This window comes from Mustelus asterias, chromosome 4 (genome assembly GCF_964213995.1).
Source record: "Mustelus asterias chromosome 4, sMusAst1.hap1.1, whole genome shotgun sequence".
NCBI lineage: Eukaryota > Metazoa > Chordata > Chondrichthyes > Carcharhiniformes > Triakidae > Mustelus > Mustelus asterias.
In genome coordinates this window covers 13,509,470-13,533,537 of record NC_135804.1, presented here as the reverse complement: position 1 = coordinate 13,533,537, position 24,068 = coordinate 13,509,470, and the positions used below count along the sequence as shown (strand labels likewise).

General features: G+C 46.3%; 1 protein-coding gene across 1 annotated transcript in view; it reads right to left on the bottom strand.

Moving 5' to 3' along the window:
• LOC144492497 (meckelin-like) overlaps positions 1–24,068 on the bottom strand; it is a 108,555-nt gene that overhangs the window by 27,801 nt on the left and 56,686 nt on the right. The window contains exons 16-21 of the mRNA XM_078210584.1: positions 20,838–20,936; positions 16,339–16,437; positions 13,777–13,872; positions 11,528–11,627; positions 9,204–9,334; positions 899–1,039 (exon numbers count right to left, since the gene is read on the bottom strand). Coding sequence (XP_078066710.1) covers positions 899–1,039; positions 9,204–9,334; positions 11,528–11,627; positions 13,777–13,872; positions 16,339–16,437; positions 20,838–20,936 — 666 coding nt within the window. The remainder of the gene's footprint in view (positions 1–898; positions 1,040–9,203; positions 9,335–11,527; positions 11,628–13,776; positions 13,873–16,338; positions 16,438–20,837; positions 20,937–24,068) is intronic.

The following is a 24,068-nucleotide window of genomic DNA, read 5'->3' as shown; positions in this document are numbered from 1 at the left end:
ATCCAGACCAGCATTTGAGATCTGTGACCTTTCATCAAGCTTTGGGTGCGATAGCCACCCACCTGCAAACAGCAGCTAACCAATTACTGGGGGTCCCCGAAGGGGCCTGTGAAGATCACTCTGCCAACGCCAATCGGAATTTCCCTGTTATCCAGGTTAGCTAGACATTGTTATTTATGGGAACATGCTGTGCACAAGTTGGCTGTGGTGTTTCCAATATCACAACAGTGGCTACACTTCAAAAAGTACTTCACTGCCTGCAAACCGCTTTGCGGTGTCCTGAGATCGTGACGGGCGCTATGGAAATGCACAGCTTTGATTCCTTTCCATTTCTCATTCTTGTGCCAGAAACTATGACGTCCGTCATGTGTCCGACAGTTCAAATTGCTAAGTAGATTTACATTTCAACTAATCATCTCTTGATGGAAAGCTGTTCCTTCGCTGCCATGACACACATGGAGAAGGAGAAATATGTTTGTGATAGAACAGGGAGGTGAGTCTATGGTCGTTCTATCTCCTGATTCTGATGGCAACAGAGTGGCACAGTGGTTAGCACTGCTGCCGCACAGTGCCAGGGACCGGGGTTCGATGACAGTGGGTCACTGTGTGGTGTTTGCACATTCTCCCTGGCTGCTCTGGCTTCCTCCCACAGTCCAAAGATGTGCGGGTCAGGTTGATTGGCCATGATCAATTGCCCCTTAGCATCATGGGCATTAATAGGGTAAATAGGTGGGGTTATGGGGGATAGGACCTGGGTGGGATTGTTGTTGGTGCAGGCCAGATGGGCCGAATGGCCTCCTTCTGCACTGTCGGGATTCTATTCTATCAAAAACAGTGCTTGCCATTTATCCGTGTCAGGGCTCCGAATATATAAATGAAAGAAACTGTAACAACTTACTTGAGCTAAACCAACTGCCAGCCACATGGATACTGCTATCCCATATCGGAGAATGGGACTCCAGGGAGCCAGACTAACTTCAGATCCTGGATGTAGATTCAAATTCAGATCTCTCCGAGTGATGTTCTTTAAGCCAATGATCTGGAATTAAAAATATGTAAGACAGATACAGTAACTAGTTAGATCTGCCAAGTTTGTGTCTTTTACAAGCCGCGAAGGAGAAAGATTAACAGAAATTTATTTGCGCAGATGATCATTGGAGTATGGAATGTTTTGCCACGGGCAGTTGTCGAGGTTAAGAACATTACTCCTTTTAAAGGCAAAGTGAATAAATATCTGAAGCGGAGGAGGGCACAGGGCAATTGGGGAGCGCACGGGAATTTGTTTCCTCATGTTCCAGGAAAGTGTTGGCACCGATAGAATGGACTGAATGGTCTCCTTCTGTGCTATAAACATCTATCTTTGAACCTGGGGGCAGGTGCAGACAGTCATCTTTCTTGTCCCCTAAGAACTGGGGCCATGAATCATGAAGTCCCCATTCGAGGTCTGAGAACATTTATTTCCTTTCTCAGATTTCTGCTTGGTAACCTCACCGGAGAACCGTTTGCCCATCCAAGTCCAAATCTTTTCTATCGCTTCAGGGAAGGGGGCAGGATTGGGCTCTCCTGTTCTCTTCACCGTCCCCCACCCTCACCTCCCCAGATGCAACTTTTATGGATGCACCATCGAAAGCATTCTTTCTGGTTGTATCACAGCTTGGCATGGCTCCTGCTCTGCCCAAGACCGTAAGAAACTACAAAAGGTCATGAATGTAGCCCAATCCATCGCGCAAACCAGCCTCCCATCCATTGACACTGTCGACACTTCCCGCTGCCTCGGAAAAGCAGCCAGCGTAATCAAGGACCCCACGCAACCCTCCCACCTTCTTCCGTCGGGATAAGGATACAAAAGTCTGAGGTCAACGTACCAACTGACTCAAGAACAGCATCTCCCCTGCTGCCATTAGACTTTTGAATGGACCTATCTCGCACTAAGTTGATCTTTCTCTACACCCTAGCTATGACTAGAACACTACATTCTGCACTCTTTCCTGTCCTTCTCTATGAACAGTATGCTTTGTCTGCATAGCGTGCAAGAAACAATACTTTTCACATGTGACAATAATAAATCAAATCAAATCAAATCGAAAGATAGACCAAACCATGGTTGGTGACTCCCTACCCAACCTCCAGTGACAGCCGTCCACAGCATAGGCCTGAGGCTTGCCAGCCTGCAGCCATGAATTTTTGTAATTTTGCGTCTTTATTTCTGCTTTGCTCACAATTTGAAGCCCATAATGAACATTTCAAGTCATTTTGTAATTGGCAGATATTGACCTTAACCCAGCTATGATTGTGCTTTGATGAATTAATCAATAACTGTTTTCCCAGGCCTTGTGCATTGTTGATATTTAGACTACGGGTGGCGGGTGTGGGGAGAATTTTCCCGTCCCGCCTGCCACGGAATCGGAGCGGACAGGACACGGACCATGCAAAGGTCCTTTGACCTCAGGCGGGATTTTCCGGTTTTGGGGTGAGCGCGGTTGGAAAACCCAGCCGACATCTTTGTTTTCCATTTTTCAAGCTCGAACATTAAAATAAGCTGTCTCTTGTTGATTAGAAGGCCTCTTTCCTGCTGCATTCAGTGACACTTGGACTACAGGCCAGGATGATGAGTAACCTTATACGCTTGGGGTGGTCTCTTAATCTGAAGCATCAGAAGGTGAAGTCTGGTCGATGGGCTTGAATATTTGACTTGAAAGATGGCAGATGGGACAAGACACCATCAAAGGATGTGTAAACAAAATGGGCATGACCTTGCAGTGCCTGCGAGAACAACTGATCAGGACTGAGACTTAGAATCATAGAATCCTTGAAGTGCAGAAGAGGCCATTTGGCCCATTGAGCCTGCACTGACCACAATCCCACCCAGGCCCTATCCCCATAGCCCCACACATTTACCCTGCTAATCCCCCTGACACTAAGGGGCAATTTAGCATGGTTGGGGACATGAACCATGGGGACATGGTTGGGGTGGCACGGTAGCACAATGGTTAGCACTGTTGCCTCACAGTGCCAGGGACCTGGGTTCAGTTCCCGGCTTGGGTGCCTGTCTGTGTGGAGTTTGCACGTCTCCCGTGTTTGCGTGGGTTTCCTCCGGGTGCTCCGGTTTCCTCTCACAGTCCAAAAATGTGTGGGTTAGGTTAATTGGCCGTGCTAAGTTGCTCCTTAGTGTTAGGCAGATGTCAAGGGGATTAGCAGGGTAAATATGCGGGGATAGGGCTTGGTGGGATTGTTGTCAATGCAGGCTCGATGGGCTGAACGGCCTCCTTCTGCTTTGTAGGGATTCTATGAAGGTAGACAGGGGCATACCCTCCACTACGCTTCCTGAAGTCGATGACTATCTCCTTCGTTTTGTTGACATTGAGGGAGAGATTATTGTCATTGCACCAGTTCAGCAGGTTCTCTATCTCTTTCCCGTACTCCATCATTGTTTGAGATCTGACCCACTCTGGTGGTGTCATCAGCAAACTTGAAAATCGAGTTGGAGGGGAATTTGATGAGGGTTTCCTGGGGTGAGGACTGTACTCAGATTGTATTCCCCCAGTCAGAGAGCACACTGATAACCACTCTCACCACTCACTTATGGCCAATGAATGAGCTTGCGGTAATCAGTGCCTTGGGTAGAGGGGTCGTGGTGGGGGATTGGAGCGAAGATTACTGTAGCTACTTTATTTTTAAACATTGTACACCGACCCTGGGAGTGCTGCAATTCCATTTCTTCGAAAGGACGCCGCTTTAAAAATTCACACATCGCTTTGACAAAACATTCAGAGCACAAAAACATCCAATTAATATTTTTTAAATGAGTGCACAGTCGAATAATGAATGGATTAGATAAAGATTTCTTATTAATTTTGACTGCTTCTTCTGAAGGCTGGGAAAATTCACCAGCAAACATCTTAATTAACTTTTAAACAACAACCAGAAGAAAGAAATACGGGGAGTTTTGAGAGCTGCTCAGAGCTTTCTGACACGCTGTCCCAGTGACTGGTGATCTGGAACAAATAAAGTGTTTTTTCCTGCCCACTTGATAGAAGACAGATCTCCAGTCCGGCTTCACGGAGAGGAATTCATTTTGCTTCTTTGAAAAGTGGCCAGAGGAATTTTGCATGCAGAAGGTCACTAATCCCCTAACGACAGTAACTTGAGGGAATTTTGTGTTCTCGCATTCTAATCCTGCCTGCGCCAGACCGCAAACTAATTTCTAACCAACCTGAGGGAATAATGGGATTCTTTCCCTGGGTAAAAAAAAAAGTACGATGTGGAGATGCCGGCGTTGGACTGGGGTAAACACAGTAAGAAGTCTCACAACACCAGGTTAAAGAAGTCCAACAGGTTTATTTGGTAGCACGGGCCCCACTAGCTTTCGGAGCGCTGCCCCTTCCTCACCTGACGAAGGGGCAGCGCTCTGAAAGCTAGTGGCTCGTGCTACCAAATAAACCTGTTGGACTTTAACCTGGTGCTGTGAGACTTCTTACTGTAAAAAAAAGTAGCCCAAGGGCGCTAACAGATTGGGAAATAGCCCTGTAATCTTTCACCCTCTTCCTTCACTGCCCCCGCACCCCCCCCGCCCCCTCTCCCCCCACCCCCTGCAAGCGCCATCTCAATTTAATGTGCATCAGTCACCAGCTACATTCCAGTTGGTTTGAGTCTTGCTACATTGCTAATGAAAACACATTTTTTCATGGATGGAATTTTTACTCATGACGTTCTGACTAACTATTGTGACCTTGACATTTCTTGATTCGAGACACCATCGCCAGATGAGTACAGATAAGCAGCCCTCCCGAACAGAGGATACTCCAATGAACAAGGATGTAAGTTGCGGGTCGATTCCTGCAGTTGGGCCGAACGCTTGAGAGAAAATTGGTCGCTTGGGAAAAAGATGAGATGGGTGAGTTCAGATTATAGCTGAATTTAAACTCAGAGCCAGTGGGTCTAGGTGTACAGCATTGCAACACAGCAGCTATAAAGGAATCCTCTGTATTCAGTCACAGAGTTCATGGGGCTCAGTGGACCTTAACTGTTAAATCCCACCAGAGAGTCTGTGTCATCAGACCTACCACAGAGTTCCAACACTCCAATGTCAGCTAATGAGATTCCCATACTCTGATATTAGATTCACCAAAGATTTAACACTCCCCATTACAGTCAATACAGACTCCAATACTCTCCATTACAATCAATACAGATTCCAACACTCCCCATTACTGTCAATACAGGTTCCAACACTCCCCATTACAGTCAGTACAGACTCCAACACTCCCCATTACAGTCAGTACAGACTCCAACACTCCCCATTACAGTCAATACAAACTCCAACACTCCCCATTACAGTCAATACAAACTCCAACACTCCCCATTACAGTCAATACAAACTCCAACACTCCCCATTACAGTCAATACAAACTCCAACACTCCCCATTACAGTCAATACAGACTCCAACACTCCCAATTACAGTCAATACAGGTTCCAACACTCCCCATTACAGTCAATACAGACTCCAACACTCCCCATTACTGTCAATACAGGTTCCAACACTCCCCATTACAGTCAATACAGACTCCAATATTCCCCATTTCAGTCAATACAGGTTCCAACACTCCCCATTACAGTCAATACAGGTTCCAACACTCCCCATTACAGTCAATACAGACTCCAACACTCCCCATTACAGTCAATACAGGTTCCAACACTCCCCATTACAGTCAATACAGGTTCCAACACTCCCCATTACAGTCAATTCAGACTCCAACACTCCCCATTACAGTCAATACAGGTTCCAACACTCCCCATTACAGTCAATACAGGTTCCAACACTCCCCATTACAGTCAATACAGACTCCAACACTCCCCATTACAGTCAATACAGACTCCAACACTCCCCATTACAGTCAATACAGGTTCCAACACTCCCCATTACAGTCAATACAAACTCCAACACTCCCCATTACAGTCAATACAGATTCCAATGCTCCCCATTTCAGTCAATACAGATTCCAACACTCCCCGTTACAGTCAGTACAGACTCCAACACTCCCCATTACAGTCAATACAAACTCCAACACTCCCCATTACAGTCAATACAAACTCCAACACTCCCCATTACAGTCAATACAGGTTCCAACACTCCCCATTACAGTCAATACAGACTCCAACACTCCCCATTACAGTCAGTACAGATTCCAACACTCCCCATTACAGTCAATACAGACTCCAACACTCCCCATTACAGTCAATACAGGTTCCAACACTCCCCATTACAGTCAATACAGACTCCAACACTCCCCATTACAGTCAGTACAGACTCCAACACTCCCCATTACAGTCAGTACAGACTCCAACACTCCCCATTACAGTCAGTACAGACTCCAACACTCCCCATTACAGTCAATACAAACTCCAACACTCCCCATTACAGTCAATACAAACTCCAACACTCCCCATTACAGTCAATACAGATTCCAATGCTCCCCATTTCAGTCAATACAGATTCCAACACTCCCCATTACAGTCAGTACAGATTCCAACACTCCCCATTACAGTCAATACAAACTCCAACACTCCCCATTACAGTCAATACAAACTCCAACACTCCCCATTACAGTCAGTACAGACTCCAACACTCCCCATTACAGTCAATACAAACTCCAACACTCCCCATTACAGTCAGTACAGACTCCAACACTCCCCATTACAGTCAGTACAGACTCCAACACTCCCCATTACAGTCAATACAGACTCCAACACTCCCCATTACAATCAATACAGGTTCCAACACTCCCCATTACAGTCAGTACAGACTCCAACACTCCCCATTACAGTCAATACAGGTTCCAACACTCCCCATTACAGTCAGTACAGACTCCAACACTCCCCATTACAGTCAGTACAGACTCCAACACTCCCCATTACAGTCAATACAGATTCCAACACTCCCCATTACAATCAATACAGATTCCAATGCTCCCCATTCGTCAATACAGATTCCAACACTCCCCATTACAGTCAATACAGATTCCAATGCTCCCTATTACAGTCAATACAGATTCCAATGCTCCCTATTACAGTCAATACAGATTCCAATGCTCCCTATTAAAGTCAATACAGATTCCAACACTCTCCATTGCAGTTATTACAGACTCCAACCCTCTCCATCCCACAAGGCTGTGTTCTCAGTCCCTTACTATACTCCTTATACACCTATGACTGTGTGGCCAAATTCCCCTCCAACTCGATTTTCAAGTTTGCTGACGACACCACCATAGTGGGTCGGATCTCAAATAATGAGGGACTATAGGAAAGAGATAGAGAATCTGGTGCAATGACAATAATCTCTCCCTCAATTTCAACAAAATGAAGGAGATTCAGGAAGCATAGTGGAGAACCTACCCCTGCCTACATCAATAGGGACAAAGTAGAAAATGTCGAGAGCTTCAAGTTTCTAGGTGTCCAGATTACCAACAACCTGTCCTGGTCCCTCCACACTGACGCTATAGTTAAGAAAGCCCACCAATGCCTCTACTTTCTCAGGAGGCTAAGGAAATTTGGCATGTCCGCTATGACTCTCATCAACTTTTACAGATGCACCATAGAAAGCATTCTTTCTGGTTGTCTCACAGCTTGGTGTTGCTCCTGCTCTGTTCAAGACCACAAGAAACTAGAAAGGTTTGAAGCCCAATCCATCACTCAAATCAGCCTCCCATCCACTGACTCTGTCTACATTTCCCACTGCAACGGAAAAGCAGCCAGCATAATTAAGTTCCCCACACAACCTGGACACAGTCTCTTCCACCTTCTTCCGTTGGGAAAACGAGACAAAAGTCTGAGGACACGTAACAACCGACTCAAGAACAGCTTCTTCCCTGCTGCCATCAGGCTTTTGAATGGACCTCCCTTATGTTAAGTTGATCTTTCTCTACACCCTAGCTATGACTGTAACACTACATTCTGCACTCTCTCGTTTCCTTCTCTATGAACAGTATGCTTTGCCTGTATAGCGCACAAGAAACAATACTTTTCACTGTAAATACACGTGACAATAATAAATCAAATCAAATAATACAACCTCAGCACTCCACCATTACAGTTAATACAGACTCCACCACACTCTGTTACAGCTAATTGACTCCACCACACTCTGTTACAGCTAATTGACTCCACCACACTCTGTTACAGCTAATTGACTCCACCACACTCTGGAGTTACAGTTAATACAGACTCTTACGTTTGCCATTACAGTTCATACAAATCCCAGAACCTCATTTAAATAGATTTGAATACATTTTAATCTACTTACCCAGCCACTCTGCTGCCCACCCCTCATGAATATTAATACCTTGGCGATGCAATGTCACAGTTGCGAGCTTCAGAACAGCTAATCAAACACGTGCATTAGCCAACGGAGTCTCTCCAGGGTTGTAAAGGCAATTGTCGCACCCCCCCCCCCGCCGGGGGGAAAGGGACATGCCCAGACAGTGCCCTGTCACTGCCCCTTAGTAAGAAGTCTCACAACACCAGGTTAAAGTCCAACAGGTTTATTTGGCAGCACTAACTTTCGGAGTCTCAGGCTCCTTCTTCGGGTGAGTGTCAAGTGACTGTCCCTTGGCACAGGTTAGCGCTATCAGGTTGGGTCTATCTAGCAGTGCCAAAAGGCGTCAAGGGGCAGTGCCGGGGGAGGCAGTGCCGGGGGCAGCACCAGAGAGCAGTGCCAGGGCGCACTGTCAGGGGGGCAGGCCTTCTCGGGAGCCTCAATGGGGGGAGTGGAGTTTCCCATGTTGTGTGCTGGGGTGGGAGAGAGCTGAGGCCATTGAGGGGGAACGTGCGGGCAGCCCATGACGGTTAATACAGACTCCACACTCCCCCACTGCAGTGACCACATACTCTAACACTCCACAACGGCTTCACCAGGAACTTTCACGGAACCTTCAAAAGTGCCACAAAAAAAAAGCCCCAAAGGATCTGAGCCCAACGTTCAGGAGCCCCTGCAACAGGAAACTAGAATTTGCAAGTCTTTTTTTCAACTCAATCTTGTAACATTTTAACAGATGCTGCTTTAGTTGGTGCCACCCACATAGACATAGGAAGCTGAACTAATTATTCAATCCTCCACTGGTATTGGGCAGAGCTGGAGATAAAAGCTGAACTTTTCCCCTGGAGTTTATTATCAGATTGATTCGGTCAAAGTGAAACTGCCACCTACCTCCAGCAGCAACAGAATGATAAAGATTTGCAGGATTGGGTTTATCTTTCTCTTCGTCTGAATCTCATTCCACTCGTTGGCGATGAAATAGGTTCTCCAGATACTAACTGAGGAGGGAGTCGCGTTGTTTGCTGCAGAAAAGACCATTTCAGTGTGATGAGCCATCAGCAAGAGAGACAGAAGTTAATAAACCAAAGATACATAACAGCAGGAAATCGTTGTTTGTTGTACAAACATACATAGAATCTACAGCGCAGAGGGAGGCCATTTGGCCCTTCGAGCCTGCTCCGTCATTCACTTTGATTGCGGCTGATCATCAAATTCAATATCTTGATCCCCCCCTTCCCCCCATATCCCCTGATCCGTTTAGCCCCTTGAGCAAAATCTAATTCCTTCTTGAAATCACACAATGTTTTGGCCTCAACTACTTTCTGTGGTAGTGAATTCCACACACTCACCACCCTCTGGGTGAATAAATCTTTCCTCACCTCAGTCATAAAATATTTACCCCCTTATCCCCAAACTATGACCCCTAAGTCTGGACGCCCCCACCATTGGGAACATTCTTTCTGTCAGAATTTTATAAGTTTCTATGAGATTCCTTCTCACTCTTCTAAACTCCAGTGAATATAATCCTAACCGACTTAGTCTCTCCTCATATGACAGAGTTGCCATCCCAGGAATCAGCCTGGGAAACCTGCGCTGTACTCCCTGTATAGCAAGGACATTCTTCCTCAGGTAAGGACACCAAAATGCACACAATACTCCAGGTGTGTCTCAGCAACACCCTATACAATTGTAGTAAAACATCCCTATTGCTAAACTCAAATCCTGTCGCTATGAAGGTCAACATACCATTTGCCTTCTTTACTGCCTGCTGTACCTATGCGCTTATTTTCAGCAACTGATGCACAAGGACACCAAGGTCTCACTGAGTATCCACCTCTTTCAATTTACACCCATTCAAATGATAATCTGCCTTCCTATTTTGCTACAGAAGTGGATAACCTCACATTTATCCACATTATACTGCATCTGTCATGTAGATGTCCACACACTCAGCCTGTCCAAATTACACTGAAGCATCTCTTCATCCTCCTCACAGCTCACCCTCCCATCAACTTTGTATCATCTGCAAATTTGGAGAGAGTACATTTACTTGCCGAGCCCAAAACCATATAATGTGAAGAGTTGGGGAAAAGCTTGAATCATAGAATAGAATCAATAATGTTCCTTTGTGATGCAGGAGGAGGCCATTTGGCCCATGAGGATAATGCTGGCTCTCTGCAAGAGCAATTTAGCTAGTCCCACTTCCCCAAAATCCTGCAAATATCTTCTCATCAGCAACTTACCCAATTCTCTTTTGAAAGACACGACTGACATTGCCTCCACCACACTCTCAGACAGTGCATTCCAGATCCTAACCACTCGCTGTGTGAATCTGTCTCCACCACACTCTCAGACAGTGCATTCCAGATCCTAACCACTCACTGTGTGAATCTGTCTCCATCACACTCTCAGACAGTGCATTCCAGATCCTAACCACTCGGTGTGTGAATCTGTCTCCACCACACTCTCAGACAGTGCATTCCAGATCCTAACCATTCGCTGTGTGAATCTGCCTCCACCACACTCTCAGACAGTGCATTCCAGATCTTAACCACTCACTGTGTGAATCTGTCTCCACCACACTCTCAGACAGTGCATTCCAGATCCTAACCACTCGCTGTGTGAATCTGTCTCCACCGCACTCTCAGACAGTGCATTCCAGATCCTAACCACTCGCTGTGTGAATCTGTCTTCACCTCCTACCCCGTACCTTAAAGTCTATGCCTCTTGGTCATTGATTCTTCCACCAAGGGGAAAAGTTTCTTCCTGTCTACTCTATCCGTAGTAAGTAGTCTCACAACATCAGGTTGAAGTCCAACAGGTTTATTTGGTAGCACAAGCTTTCGGAGCGCTACTCCTTCATTTGGTGAGCTCCAAAAGCTCGTGCTACCAAATAAACCTGTTGGACTTTAACTTGGTGTTGTGAGACTACTTACTGTGCCCACCCCAACGCCGGCAACTCCACATCATACCCAACCTATCTGTGCCCCTCATAATTTTGTACATCTCAATCATCTCTCCACTCAGTCTCCTCTGCTTCAAGGAAAACAACCCCAGTCTTTCCAATCTTTCTTCATAACTAAAACTCTCCAGCCCAGGCAACATCCTGGTAAATCTCCTCTGTATCCTTTCCAGTGCTATTGTGATGTAGAAAACATGGCAGCCCAATATGAACACTTATCTTCAATCACAGCACTATACCAGGTGAACTTTACCTGCTGTTTTTGAAAGTGGTCTGCCTTTTGGCTTTTCCCAGTCGATCAGGAAGATTGATACCGTCACCTGAACAATGAGGATGTGAATCAGTTCCAGGGCCTGTAAGAAACCCAAAATCCCAAAGTTAGGCTGTCTGGTTTGCAAATGTTAAGAGGCGCTCACATCAAGAAAGATGTAGGGCAGGATTTTACGCCCTCGCTCGTCCCGAAACCATAAAATTCTGCCCGAGGTCAAGGGACTTTCCCCTGCTCCGCCCTTCGCCCGCTCCAATTCCCATGATGGGTGGGCCGGTAAAATCCCACCCATTATGTGTAGTTTTCGCCTCTAATTTTACCACAAGAGATCTCCTTATCCTGACAACATGGTCAGACAGTGCCCAGAGATAAAATGTTGCTTATTGGTTCAGTAAACAGTTACTAAACAAATGTTTGGATCTCAGCTTCATCTTCATTGAGAATCAGATTATTCAGGGCTGAACTCTGGCTTTGCTCGATTGGTTTGTGTCTTCAGAACCCAACATTTGCACCAAAAACTGAGTGACTTTGACCATCCCAGAACCAAAGAGAAAGGTCTGAATACATCACTCCTTCCACTCTGCATTTTTATTGATAAACAAGCCTGTAAATTCTCTATGGATTAAAGGAATTTATGTGTAGTTGTAATATTTATACTAAAGATGAATTCACAAAAATGTCGGCGCACCTTTGTACAAACCTTAAAGAAGTTAATTTGCTTTACGCCTAAACACATGGCGGCACTGGTGGCACAGTGGTTAGCACTACTGCCTCACAGTTCCAGGGACCCGGGTTCGATTCCGGCCTTGGGTGACTGTCTGTGTGGAGTCTGCACGTTCCCCCTTTGTCTGTGTGGGTTTCCTCCGAGTCCTCCGGTTTCCTCCGAAAGACATGCAGGTTAGGTGAACTGGCCGTGCTAAATTCTCCCTCAGTGTCCCAAGATGTGTAGGTTTGGGACATTAGCCATGGTAAATGTGTGGGGTTACAGGGATAGGGCAGTGGAGAGGGCCTGGGTAAGATACTCTGTCAGGGAGTTAATGCAGACTCAATGGGCCAAATGGCCTCCTTCTGCACTTTAGGGATTCGATGATTCTACATGATGACACTTATACTGCATTCTCTCCCAAAACAACAAAATCAGTTTCCGTATGAACATATTGTTCCCAGCACTGCCAACAGTCATGCGAGATGGTTTGTGTTGGATTCTTACAGGTCACGTGGCGAAGCTATAAAATAACTTGCAATATATTTAAAATCCCTGTGTAAACATTTTCCAAATGATCGGATTTGAGCAGGACTGTCTTTGTCAGCCGCAGTCCTCAGGAACCCCTCCCCTCCCTGCCTTACTGGAGATGGAGGGGGAGAAGTGGAAGGACAAGGTAGGGTAATAGATTGATGATTGATCAGTGATGAGGAGTTGTAGAGTTTTATACAGTTTTTGACAGCAGTCATGTGTTGGGCTGCGTCTAGCCTGTGAGGATAGGCCACACGCTTCCATTAGGGACTGTGATTGGAGTATGGAGATAAGATCAGGAAAAGACAGTGTACATCAGCAAGTACCTACCTGTCTCTAAAACAAGTTCACCTGGAATTGAGTCTTGGCCTCGACTCCGCGTGTGCAAGGACACAGGAGACTGACCAGTGCCACAAATAGTTTCCCAATGTTGTAAGCCTGACATCTGAATGAGGGCATTGGGGATAAATAGATAAGTTCATAAGCTCACAAGATAAAAGAGCAGAATTAGGCCATTCGGCCCATCGCGTCTGCTCCGCCATCCGATCATGGCTGATATGTTCCTCATCCCCATTTTCCTGCCTTCTCCCCATAACCCTTCAACCCATTACCAATTAAAAATGTCTAACTCTTCCAGGCAGTACATTCCAGATCCCACCACACCTCTGAGTGAAAAGGTTTTTTTTTCAAATCCCCTCTGAATCTCCTGCTCCTCACCTGAAAACTATGTCCCCTCATTCAAGGGGAACAGCTGCTTCCTGTTCATCCTGCCCATACCCTTCAGGATCTTATACACCTCAATCATGTCCCCCCATCAGCCTTCTCTGCTCTAGAGAAAACAATCCAAGCCTATCCAGTCTCTCCTTTTGGCTCAAATGTGAAGGGAAGGAAAGTGTCCTACAATGTTAAACACCAGACATTCGAAGATGAACAGAGGTATCTGAGGCAGCTCTGGGAAGAAGTTCACCAGGAGTGTCCACTGCTAATGCTGCTATTGTACCTTCAGTCCAAATGCACAGGACACATAGATGATGAAATCGGTTTCAATCTTCCCACCAGCTGGGGGCAGTGTTACCTCAACTGTGGACTGCTGACCCTGTGAAGAGAAATGCAAAAGGGAAATGAATGCATTGGTGCTGAATGCTCTCCGGACCCACACCATTTCCTGGCTCCTGAACAATGTTGAAGCCTCCCTGACAATGTTGTACTAGACGTGATACATTCCACTTGGATTTTAAGGCTTGCCAAAGGAATATGATTTTAACAAAGACCTTGCCCTACTGAACATCAATTTGATCACATTGTCCCCTCATCCACTGGCTTCCATCAATTTATCATAAATATATCTTGATTCAAGGCTTGAGGATGTGTAATGTAATAAGGGGAGCTGCTTTGCAGAGTCTGTGAGCGCAATGTATTGAAGCAGTAGAATTAACACCAGTGGGGACCTAAGCAAACTTGCCCAAATCTACAACTTTCCAAGATTCCTTTGCTCCTCTTATACATCCCTGGTTTTCATTAGCGGCAGTACTTCCAGCAACCTGGAGCCTAAGCTTTGGAATTCCTTTCTTCAACCTCTCTGCCTCTCCAGCTTTTACTTAAGACTCATTAAAAACCACTCCCTTGGCAAACTTCCCTCTGCCTCGGCAAAGCAGCCAGCATAATCAAAGACCCCATGCACCCCGGACATTCTCTCTTCCACCTTCTTCCTTCGGGAAAAAGATACAAAAGTCTGAGAACACGTACCAATCGACTCAAGAACAGCTTCTTGCTGCCATCAGGCTTTTGAATGGACCTACCTTATATTAAACTGATCTTTCTCTACACCCTATCTGTGACTGTAACACTATATTCTGCACCCTCTCCTTTCCTTCTCCTCTATGTACTCTATGAACGGTATGCTTTGTCTGTATAGCACGCAAGAAACAATACTTTTCACTGTATCCCAATACATGTGACAAGAAAAAAATCAGATCAAATGTTTTGGTCACCTGTCCCAATATCTCTCAATGGGGCTCAGTGTCAAACCTTTGTCCTACAATGTTACTGTAAAGCAGCTTGAGATAGAATCAAAGAATCCTACAGTGCAGAAGGAGGCCATTCGGCCCATCGAGTTTGCACCAACCACAATCCCACCTAGACCCTATCCCCATAACCCCATGTATTTACCCTAGCTAGTCCCCCTGACACTAAGGGGCAATTTAGCATGGCCAATCCACCTAACCCGCACATCTTTGGATGTCGTACCATGTCAAAGGTGCTACATAAATGCAAGTTGTTGTTGTAGTGTCATCATCCTTCCTGGTAGGGGAATGACGTGATTAAGCCTTGAGAATGTAACACAGAGAAAGGTCACATGGAACAATACGCTTACTGGGAACGGTTCACTGCAATACCCCTGTCGCAAAAGCACATCTTCCACAGGATTGTGCACTGCCAGACCTTCTGTCCATTGGTTTTAATGGGTTACAGCAGGGGTCTCCAAACTTTTCAGTACAAGGGCACATTGTATATTTTACACATTTTCGGGGGCCAAAGAAAAAAAATTAGTTTTATAAATGAATAAATAAAATTTAAATGAATGAATAAGTTTAATTTGGATCATCTTTGTAATCGGCATGATATGATTCAGAACAAAAGATGGGAGCACAAAACCCAGGCTGACACTTCCAACGTCAGCACTGAGGCAACGTGGCACAGTCAGATGGGAAGGTGAACTGTGGCCAGATGGATTCAGTAGATCCCATGGCATTAGTTTGGTGGCACAGTGGTTAGTTCTGCTGCCTCACAGCGCCAGGGACCCGGGTGCATTGGCCATGCTAAATTCTCCCTCAGTGTATCCGAACAGGTATCAGAGTGTGGCAACTAGGGGATTTTCATTGCAGTGTTAATGTAAGCCTACTTGTGACATTAAATAAATAGACTTAAACGTGGGGGTTCTTCCCGATGGCCTGGCTAATACACATCCCCATCCAGCAGTACTAGAAAACAAAATGATCTGTGATTGGTGTTTGTGGCTTCTCGCTGAACACAAATTAGTCATTACAATGTCACGGGCATCATGGTGGCACAGTGGTTAGCACTGCTGCCTGACAGCGCCAGGCTCCTGGGTTCAACTCCTGGCTTGGGTCACTGTGTGGAGTTTGCACATTCTCCCTGTGTCTGCGTGGGTTTCCTCCGGGTGCTCTGGTTTCCTTCCACAGTCCAAAGATATGCGGGTTAAGTGCATTGGCCATGCAAAATTGCCCCTGAGTGTCCCGGGATGTGTAGATTAGAGGGATTAGCGGGGTAAATATGTGGGGTCACGGAGATAGGGCCTGGGTAGGATTGTTGTTGGTGCAGACTCGATGGGCCGAATGGCCTCTTTCTGCACTGCAAGGAATCTATGATTCTATGAACAGTGACCGCTTTTCTAAAAAATACTTCTTTGACATTAAAGCGCTTTTGAAATGTCCTGAGGTTGTGAAAGGCACTATATAAATGCAAGTCTTCCTCTCCATGACATGCACTTCCCTTGGATGTTTGGGGACCAGACAGAAGTAAGCAGTGACCCCCCCCTTACCTTGTACACGATAAGCCAGTAAACGCCCGTGCCAAACGTAACGAGGAAGAAGGTATTGGACAGGGCACCAGCAAAGTAGGCAAAATACTTCACAATTGTCTGTGTAAAAAAAGGAGATGATGAGGGATGCGATCTGCAACAAGATTGTATCAACAACTGCTGGTAAGGAAGTGGGAAGGATGGATCAATTTTCTGGTGTAAATGTCAATAAAGGTTAAAATATACAGTGTCAGGCATTTGAACTGTAACTGGGCACTGTCTTGGTATAAATGGAACATCTCAGCTAGAAACCCAAGGGCTTCTTGCAGTTCTTGCAGACATATCTGACCTCTGCCCTCAGAGGATGCCTATCCAGTGAGTGGCTGCGATTCTGTCACTTCCCCAACTCCCTCATTCTCCACACTTAACAATCCATCTGGCTGAGTCAGATTGTCAAATTGGCAGTGAACTTTCGCACCATCCTCCCCAGACAGCAAGTCATGTTTCTAGATGTAAGCAAGCTGATTAATGTGGACCGTGAGCAAAGGGGTTAAGGGGCAGGAGTGCAATGACATTTATGAGCGAGGCTAAAGATTATATGATACCTTTCTTCCAATGTGGATGACAGCAATAGACCTTTGACAGATAGCTAATGTTATCAGAATTTGCATCTTGAAGAACAGGACGGATTGTATCCAGGTACAAATAGGATTGGGTAATAGAAGTGCAGGCCAAAATCCTCAGTTGAACTTAACAGATACACAAATGCAACGTGTGCACAATGGACCAGATTTTGCCAACAAGTTGCGCCCGTTTTCGGGCGCGAAAACGTGGTAAAGTCGAGCATGAGGCACGTAGTGCGATCCGCGCCCGCCTCCACATCCGTTCCTCTTTTACCAAGCACCCAAAATGGCCACGATCGGCACCGCGCCCAGAACTTAATGGGTTAGACGCCCAAAGTTACCGGCACGTCCCCCTTTACCATCGCGTTCGTGCGTCCAGATTCAGCGCAAAACAGACATGCTCAGCAAAAGGGCAGCACGGTAGCACAGTGGTTAGCACTGCTGCTTCACAGCTCCACGGTCCCGGGTTCGATTCCCGGCTCGGGTCACTGTCTGTGTGGAGTTTGCACATTCTCCTCGTGTCTGCGTGGGTTTCCTCCGGGTGCTCCGGTTTCCTCCCACAGTCCAAAGATGTGCGGGTTAGGTTGATTGGCCAGGTTAAAAAAAAAAAATTGCCCCTTAGAGTCCTGGGATGCGTAGGTTACAGGGATTAGCGGGTAAAATATGTGGGGGTAGGGCCTGGGTGGGATTGTGGTCGGTGCAGACTCGATGGGCCGAATGGCCTCCTTCTGCACTGTAGGGTTTCTATGATTCTATGATCTAAAAGTCTGTTTCGGGTGCTCCAGCTTCGAGGAGGCAAGTTCAGCGCTTCCAAGGACTCTCTGACTCAGATCGGTGATGGTGGGGGTGGGGGGAGGGGAGGCGGGCCAGATTGTTCTCTGGTGGTGGGGGAGGGGGGGTCTGCTGCCACTCTGCGTGCGATCAGTGGGGAGGAGGTGGGGCAGGGGGTCGCGATTGGTCTGGGTAGTGGGGGGGTGGATGGATAAGGGGGACAGTTATGTTGTGGGGATGGGGCAATGTCTGTGGGGCCATTGCTGCCGGGCCGCATAAAGCTGTGGCAGGGGAGCGCTTTTCATATTCTTGTTTCCTGCGCATGTACAGTTGGAGGCTCCGATCGGAGCTGCAGCGTTTCGAGCGCGATAAGCCCCGCCCACAGGCTTCTGCAGCGCGACTTAAAATCGCGACTTTTTTTTAAGGCAAAGTGCATGTGGGGGCGCCTGAGAACAGGTTTACAAGTCGGATCTGAAACACTCCCAGATTCAGCACTTAGAATCACAATGGTAAATGTGTACAGACTGCACGATAGGGTAGCACTCGTTAAGAAGCCTTGAGCCCAAAGCAACTGATTTCTGTTCATTTAACTTAATAGATAAAAAAGATATGAGGAGATGGTGGTAATATCACTAAACCAATAATCCCCAGACCCAACCTCATGTTTTGGGGTCATGAATTCAATTTCCACCACAGCTGCTGGTGGAATTTAAATTCAACAAATAAAACTGGAATGTAAAGCCAGCCTCAGTTACGATGACGGTGAAACTATTATCGATTGTCACAAAGACTTACCTGGTACACCAGTACCTTTTAGGGAAGGAAATCTGCCATCCTTACCCAGTCTGGCCTGCATGTGACATCTCTGAATTGCCTTCTGAAGTGTTCAGTTCAAGGGTAATTGGAGACAGAGAAACTAGGAGTAGGCCATTCGGCCCTTCAAGCCTGCTCCAGGATGGGGATCAAATGGTGGCTTTGCCAGCGCCATTCACATCTCATGGATAAAGTAAAGAAGGAACAATCAGGATCCTCCGGCCTGAGATTTCCTCACCAGTGCTCCCAATGAGCGCCACTCACTCCTTACCTGGGCATCAGTCTGTATGTACAGACTGTATATCATGGGCACGGGTTGTCCATGTGGAGTGTGGTACCGCATTCTGAGGGGGAGGGTCTTGGTCTACATTGGTACCAATGACATAGATGGAAAGAGGGGCGAGGTCGTGCAGTCAGATCTTAGGGAGCTAGGAAAGAGATTAAAAAGTAGGATCTCAAAGGTCACAATCTCTAGATTACTCCCAGTGCCATGTGGGAGTCAGTACAGGAATAAGAGGGTGGCACAGATGAAAGCGTGGCTAGAGTGATGGTGAAGGTGGGAGGGTTTTAGATTCCTGCGGGAATGGGGTGTGGTTCTGGAGGAGATGGGACCTGGACAAGCTGGTGGAGTATTTCTCCAGACTGGAGCCAGGGAGCGTTATTATTGCAAGGAGAGTGTATAAACTAGCTTGGCAAGGGGGAGAGGGGGTTGAGAATCTGGGCATAGATTCCAAAGCCAGGAGGTGACAAGCTCAAGAAGGGGGATGGGGGGGCAGCTCTGAATTGGCTCTGAAATGAAGCACGTCAGGTGGGAGAGGTATCAGTGGGGGAGTATTTGGGTGGTAGTGATCAAAATACAGTTAGATTCAGAGAAGTGAAGCTGGAAATGGAAGGTGGAAAATTAGTAAATGGTTCACTATTGTCCGTTAGGGAAGGAAATCTGCCACCCTTACCTGGTCTGGCCTACATGTGACTCCAGAGTCACAGCAATGTGGTTGACTCTCAACTACCCTCCTAGGGCAACTAGGGATGGGCAATAAATGCTGGCCCAGCCAGCGACGCCCATGTCCCACTAATGGATTAAAAAAAGTAGAGAAAACAAAAGCTAGGAAATAGGGAACAAGGACTCATTCAGCGATGGGCGGCATGTACCTCAATGCAAGGTGAATAAGACAGTTGAGCTGAGAACAGAGGTAGGTGCTTGGAAGTATGTCATAGCTAATGGCTTGAAAAAGCAGGAATGACACTTCAACACTCCTGGCTACAGGATTTGCAGGCAGGACAGAGAGAGAATCAGAAACTGAAATGGGCGGAAGAGGATCAAAATGTTGATTAAAGAAACAATCCCTTCTGTGACGAGAGTTTCATGTCCCATAAAGATCATTGAATGAAGCCACATGGATTGAACTGAGGGAGCGGAAAGGTGAATTGGACTGGAGTGCAGGGTATGCTACCAGACTGTAGGGGGAGACAGAAGAGTAAATATGTTTGACTTGATTTGATGTATTATCGTCACATGTGTTGACATATAGTGAAAAGTATTGTTTCTTGCGTGCTATACAGACAAAACAGACCGTTCATAGAGAAGGAAAGGAGAGAGTGCAGAATGTAGTGAGTTTAAAAGAGTTAGAATTAAGTTTTAGAAGCATAGAACGAGAGTAAAAGCTAGAATTAGAAGGTGTGCTGGGCACAACTTGCAAGAAGCCTCACTCCGGCCCCATCTTGGGAAAAAAGAGGTATAATGTTAAAAAGTGCAGAACCAATAAGGCAGCACTGGTTGGCAATCTCAAAAACCCGAATATTAACTGCGAGAAAGTAAATGTGAAAAGGAGGCAGAATTCTTAAAATGCATTCAGGAGAAGTTTATTGCCAGGAGGTGATAAGCTCAAGAAGGGGGGTGGGGGCAGCTCTGAATTGACTCTGAAATGAAGCACGGCAGGTGGGAGAGGTATCAGTGGGGGAGTATTTGGGGGGTAGTGATCAAAATACAGTTAGATTCAGAGTAGTCGTGAGAAAGGAAAAAGGCAGACTGTCAGGAAATAGAGGTCGTTTTAAGCAAAGTTAGATTTGTATTTGTTATGAATAAGATATAACTTTAAGTAAGCTTAATTGTGCGTTTGTGTGTTAAGAGAGGGGTAAAACTTCAGTTAACCTCGCTTCAAAAAAATTCCTGAGGTTGTGAAAGGCTCCAAATAAATGCAATGTGCATTTATTAGCAGTGTTAACATAACCAAGGCCCTCTGGAATTGTACAAGTGCTATCAAACTGAATCGGACACCACGCCACATAGCAAGACGTTCGGCTTGTACTTACCACCACATCTATAAATTCAAGTCCGCTCCTCCGTCTCCAGCTGCTCGTCTCCAGCATGGCAATGAAAACAGCCAGGGATCCAAGAACACCCAGGGCTATCTACACAGTGAAATCAGACACAGCTGGTCAGAGGTGACACAGGGCAAGTTCAAAGAGTGTGGAGATTCATGGAATATCATTGATAGCAGACTTGTAAGATAGCAAGCTTGAATGACGTAATTCATATTATCAAACAGCCGCTCACTGAAAAGAGACACATGCTGCTGAATCTTTTCATCTTGCACTCATCAGGACAAATGCAAGAATAACAAATTTTAAACAATCACAACAGTTTATATCACAGGTGCTGATTGGTTGGCAAGTTGACTCTGATTGGCCAAAGGGTTGCCATGGAGAAAGCAACAGCAAACTGTAAGCTCCCTAAGCTTCTGGATAATTTGAAAAAAGTGTAAAATTTGAACATGTTGTATTTGTTGGTGGAGAATGAGCCCATGTAGCATTTCTAACAACAATAAATGGGCCACATTACGAGTTTGACTGATTATCTTAAATTGATTGCTGGCCTAACTATTAAAAGACGATTTTCCTACCACACAACTGAGCAACATTGTGCATAAATTTCAGTGCCAGTGTAATGCCAGGTTCACAGGTCGTATGACCCAGTGATTTGCTGATTAAATCAGACAGCCTGTTCCTTCGGTTGTTCATAAGAGGCAGAGTACACACTGAAAGTGGTGTGTCACCTTGTTGTCGATGTTAGCCCTTGCTGACAGCAGGCTCCCAAGGTGTGAAAAGTGGTCCATGTTGTCCAACGCCTCATCATGGACTTTTAATAACCCCCGGGGGTTGGGGGAGGGGGTGCATTGTTGTGTGGTGGGGCAGGTTGGTAGAAGCCCTTTGTCTTACACATGATTAGAGTAAGGCCCGTGATCCCATACCCCTCGGCAAAGGTGTCGACAATGGCTTGGAGCTCAGCCTCCAAGTGTGCGCAGACACAAGCATCGTCTGTGCAGTGTCGTTCAACAGAGGACGGGACAACCTTGGATCTGGCCTGCAGGCAGTGGAGGTTGAACAGATTCCCACTTTTCTGTAGTTTGGCTCCACTCCAGCGGGGAGCTTGCTGAGGGTGAGATGAAGCATTGCAGCGAGGAAGATTACGAAGAGCGCGGTGCGATGACGCAGCCTTGCTTGACCCCAGTCTAAATGTGAATTGGGTCTGCGGTGGGGGACAGTGGGTGGGAGGGCCTTTGGGAGGGAAATTGCAGGGGAGAGGGGTTGGCAAAGAGTCCAGGTTGCGAGAAAGCCTTGTATGAGGATATGAAGACCACACCATCTCCTCTTAGCCCGAGGTTCTAGACTTACTTACAGGGCTTCTTCTATATTGAGGACACCGTGCAGACCCAGGAGGCAAACAGGCATAGGTCCTCCACTCAGGCCTGGTCACAACTTCATTGGGATTCTATTGATGTAACCGAATGGTGTTTTTCATGAATTTATGATGCACCCTCCTTGCTATAGACGGCCACCTCTCCTACCTGGAAAACCCCACAGATTATTTTGGACATGGAGTATGGTCTGATCTGGTCAGTAAGTGAACCTGCTCATTTTTAATTGCACCCTATCCCATTCCACTGAGCGGAGAGGATTACGTTCAACCACCAACCCTAACGACAACAACTTCCACCTGGACACCATCATCAAACGTCCCAAAAGACCACCATGGGCGCAAGGAAACGAGAGATGTGATGAAGAATATCCGTGCAACAAAATGGCAGTACATGGTGCTTGTTTACAGGCGAAATAAAGATAGAGACAGGATCTGAAACAGATAGTTCCGAACAGACATCTGGCACAAGTTCAAGGCTGCAACCTAATCTTCCAGTTTGAATGTCTGTTTGCTTACATTACCCAAACCCCGAACTGCCCTGTAACACTCTGATATTATTTACTCTCCACGTTAACCATTAACCTTATGCCGGATCGATCAATTCCTCGCACACTTTACTGTTTTTAACCTGTTGGTTTTGTTGTGATCTTTGGACTAAAATCTTCCCCTTCACTCAGGCACTGGTTAAAACTTTATTGGGGTCCTATTGATGTAACCGAACGGTGTGTTTTTCATAAATTTATGATAAATGTACGGGGCGGCACGGTGGCACAGTGGTTAACATAGCGCCGGGGACCCGGGTTCGATTCCCGGCTTGGGTCACTGTCTGTGTGGAGTTTGCACATTCTCCCCATGTCTGCGTGGGTTTTTCTCCGGGTGCCCCGGTTTCCTCCCGCAGTCCAAAGATGTGCGGGTTAGATTGATTGGCTATGCTCAATTGCCCCTTAGTGTCAGGGAGATTAGCAGGGTAAATATGTGGGGTTGTGGGGATGGGGCTGGGTGGGATTGTGTCGGTGCAGACTCGATGGGCTGAATAGCCTCCTTCTGCACCGTAGGGATTCTATGATTCATGATTATGGGCTTGAGGTAAACCTTGGCCGGGTTACATGATGTTATGGGATTTAAACTGAGGTAGAGTAGTCACAGAAAAACCTCACTAAAGTCACCAAAAGGTTACAAAATCAGGAATAAGGAAGAGCTAAAGGCAAAATACTGCAGATGCTGGAATCTGAAACAATAACAGAAAATGCTGGAAAATCTCACCCTATCTAATCTTGAGGATTAGATAGGGTGGATAGTGAGAGCCTTTTTCCTCGGATGGTGATGGCTAACACTAGGGGACATAGCTTTAAATTGAGGGGTGAGAGATATAGGACAGATGTTAGAGGTAGGTTCTTTACTCAGAGAGTGGTAAGGGCGTGGAATGCCCTGCCTGCAGCAGTAGTGGACTCACCAACATTAAGAGCATTTAAATGGTTATTGGATAAACATATGGATGATATTGGAATAGTGTAGGTTAGAGGGGCTTTAGATTGGTTTCACTGGTCGGCGCAACATCGAGGGCCGAAGGGCCTGTACTGCGCTGTAATGTTCTATGTTCTAGGTCTGACAGCATCTGTGGAGAGAGAATAGAGCCAACGTTTCGAGTCAGAATGCGAAGAAAGAGGATAGTTGACAGGAATCTAACTGTAGCTCCACAAGGGTCGCTCTCCATGCAGGGAGGAAGTTGCAGGGTGCGCATGAACTTCTTTTTACAAATGTACAAAGTCATTCCACTTCAAATCTAATTTCAAACTGCATTTGCGATGAAGTCCCTAATTTCCTTACATGTAAAACAAGTCCTG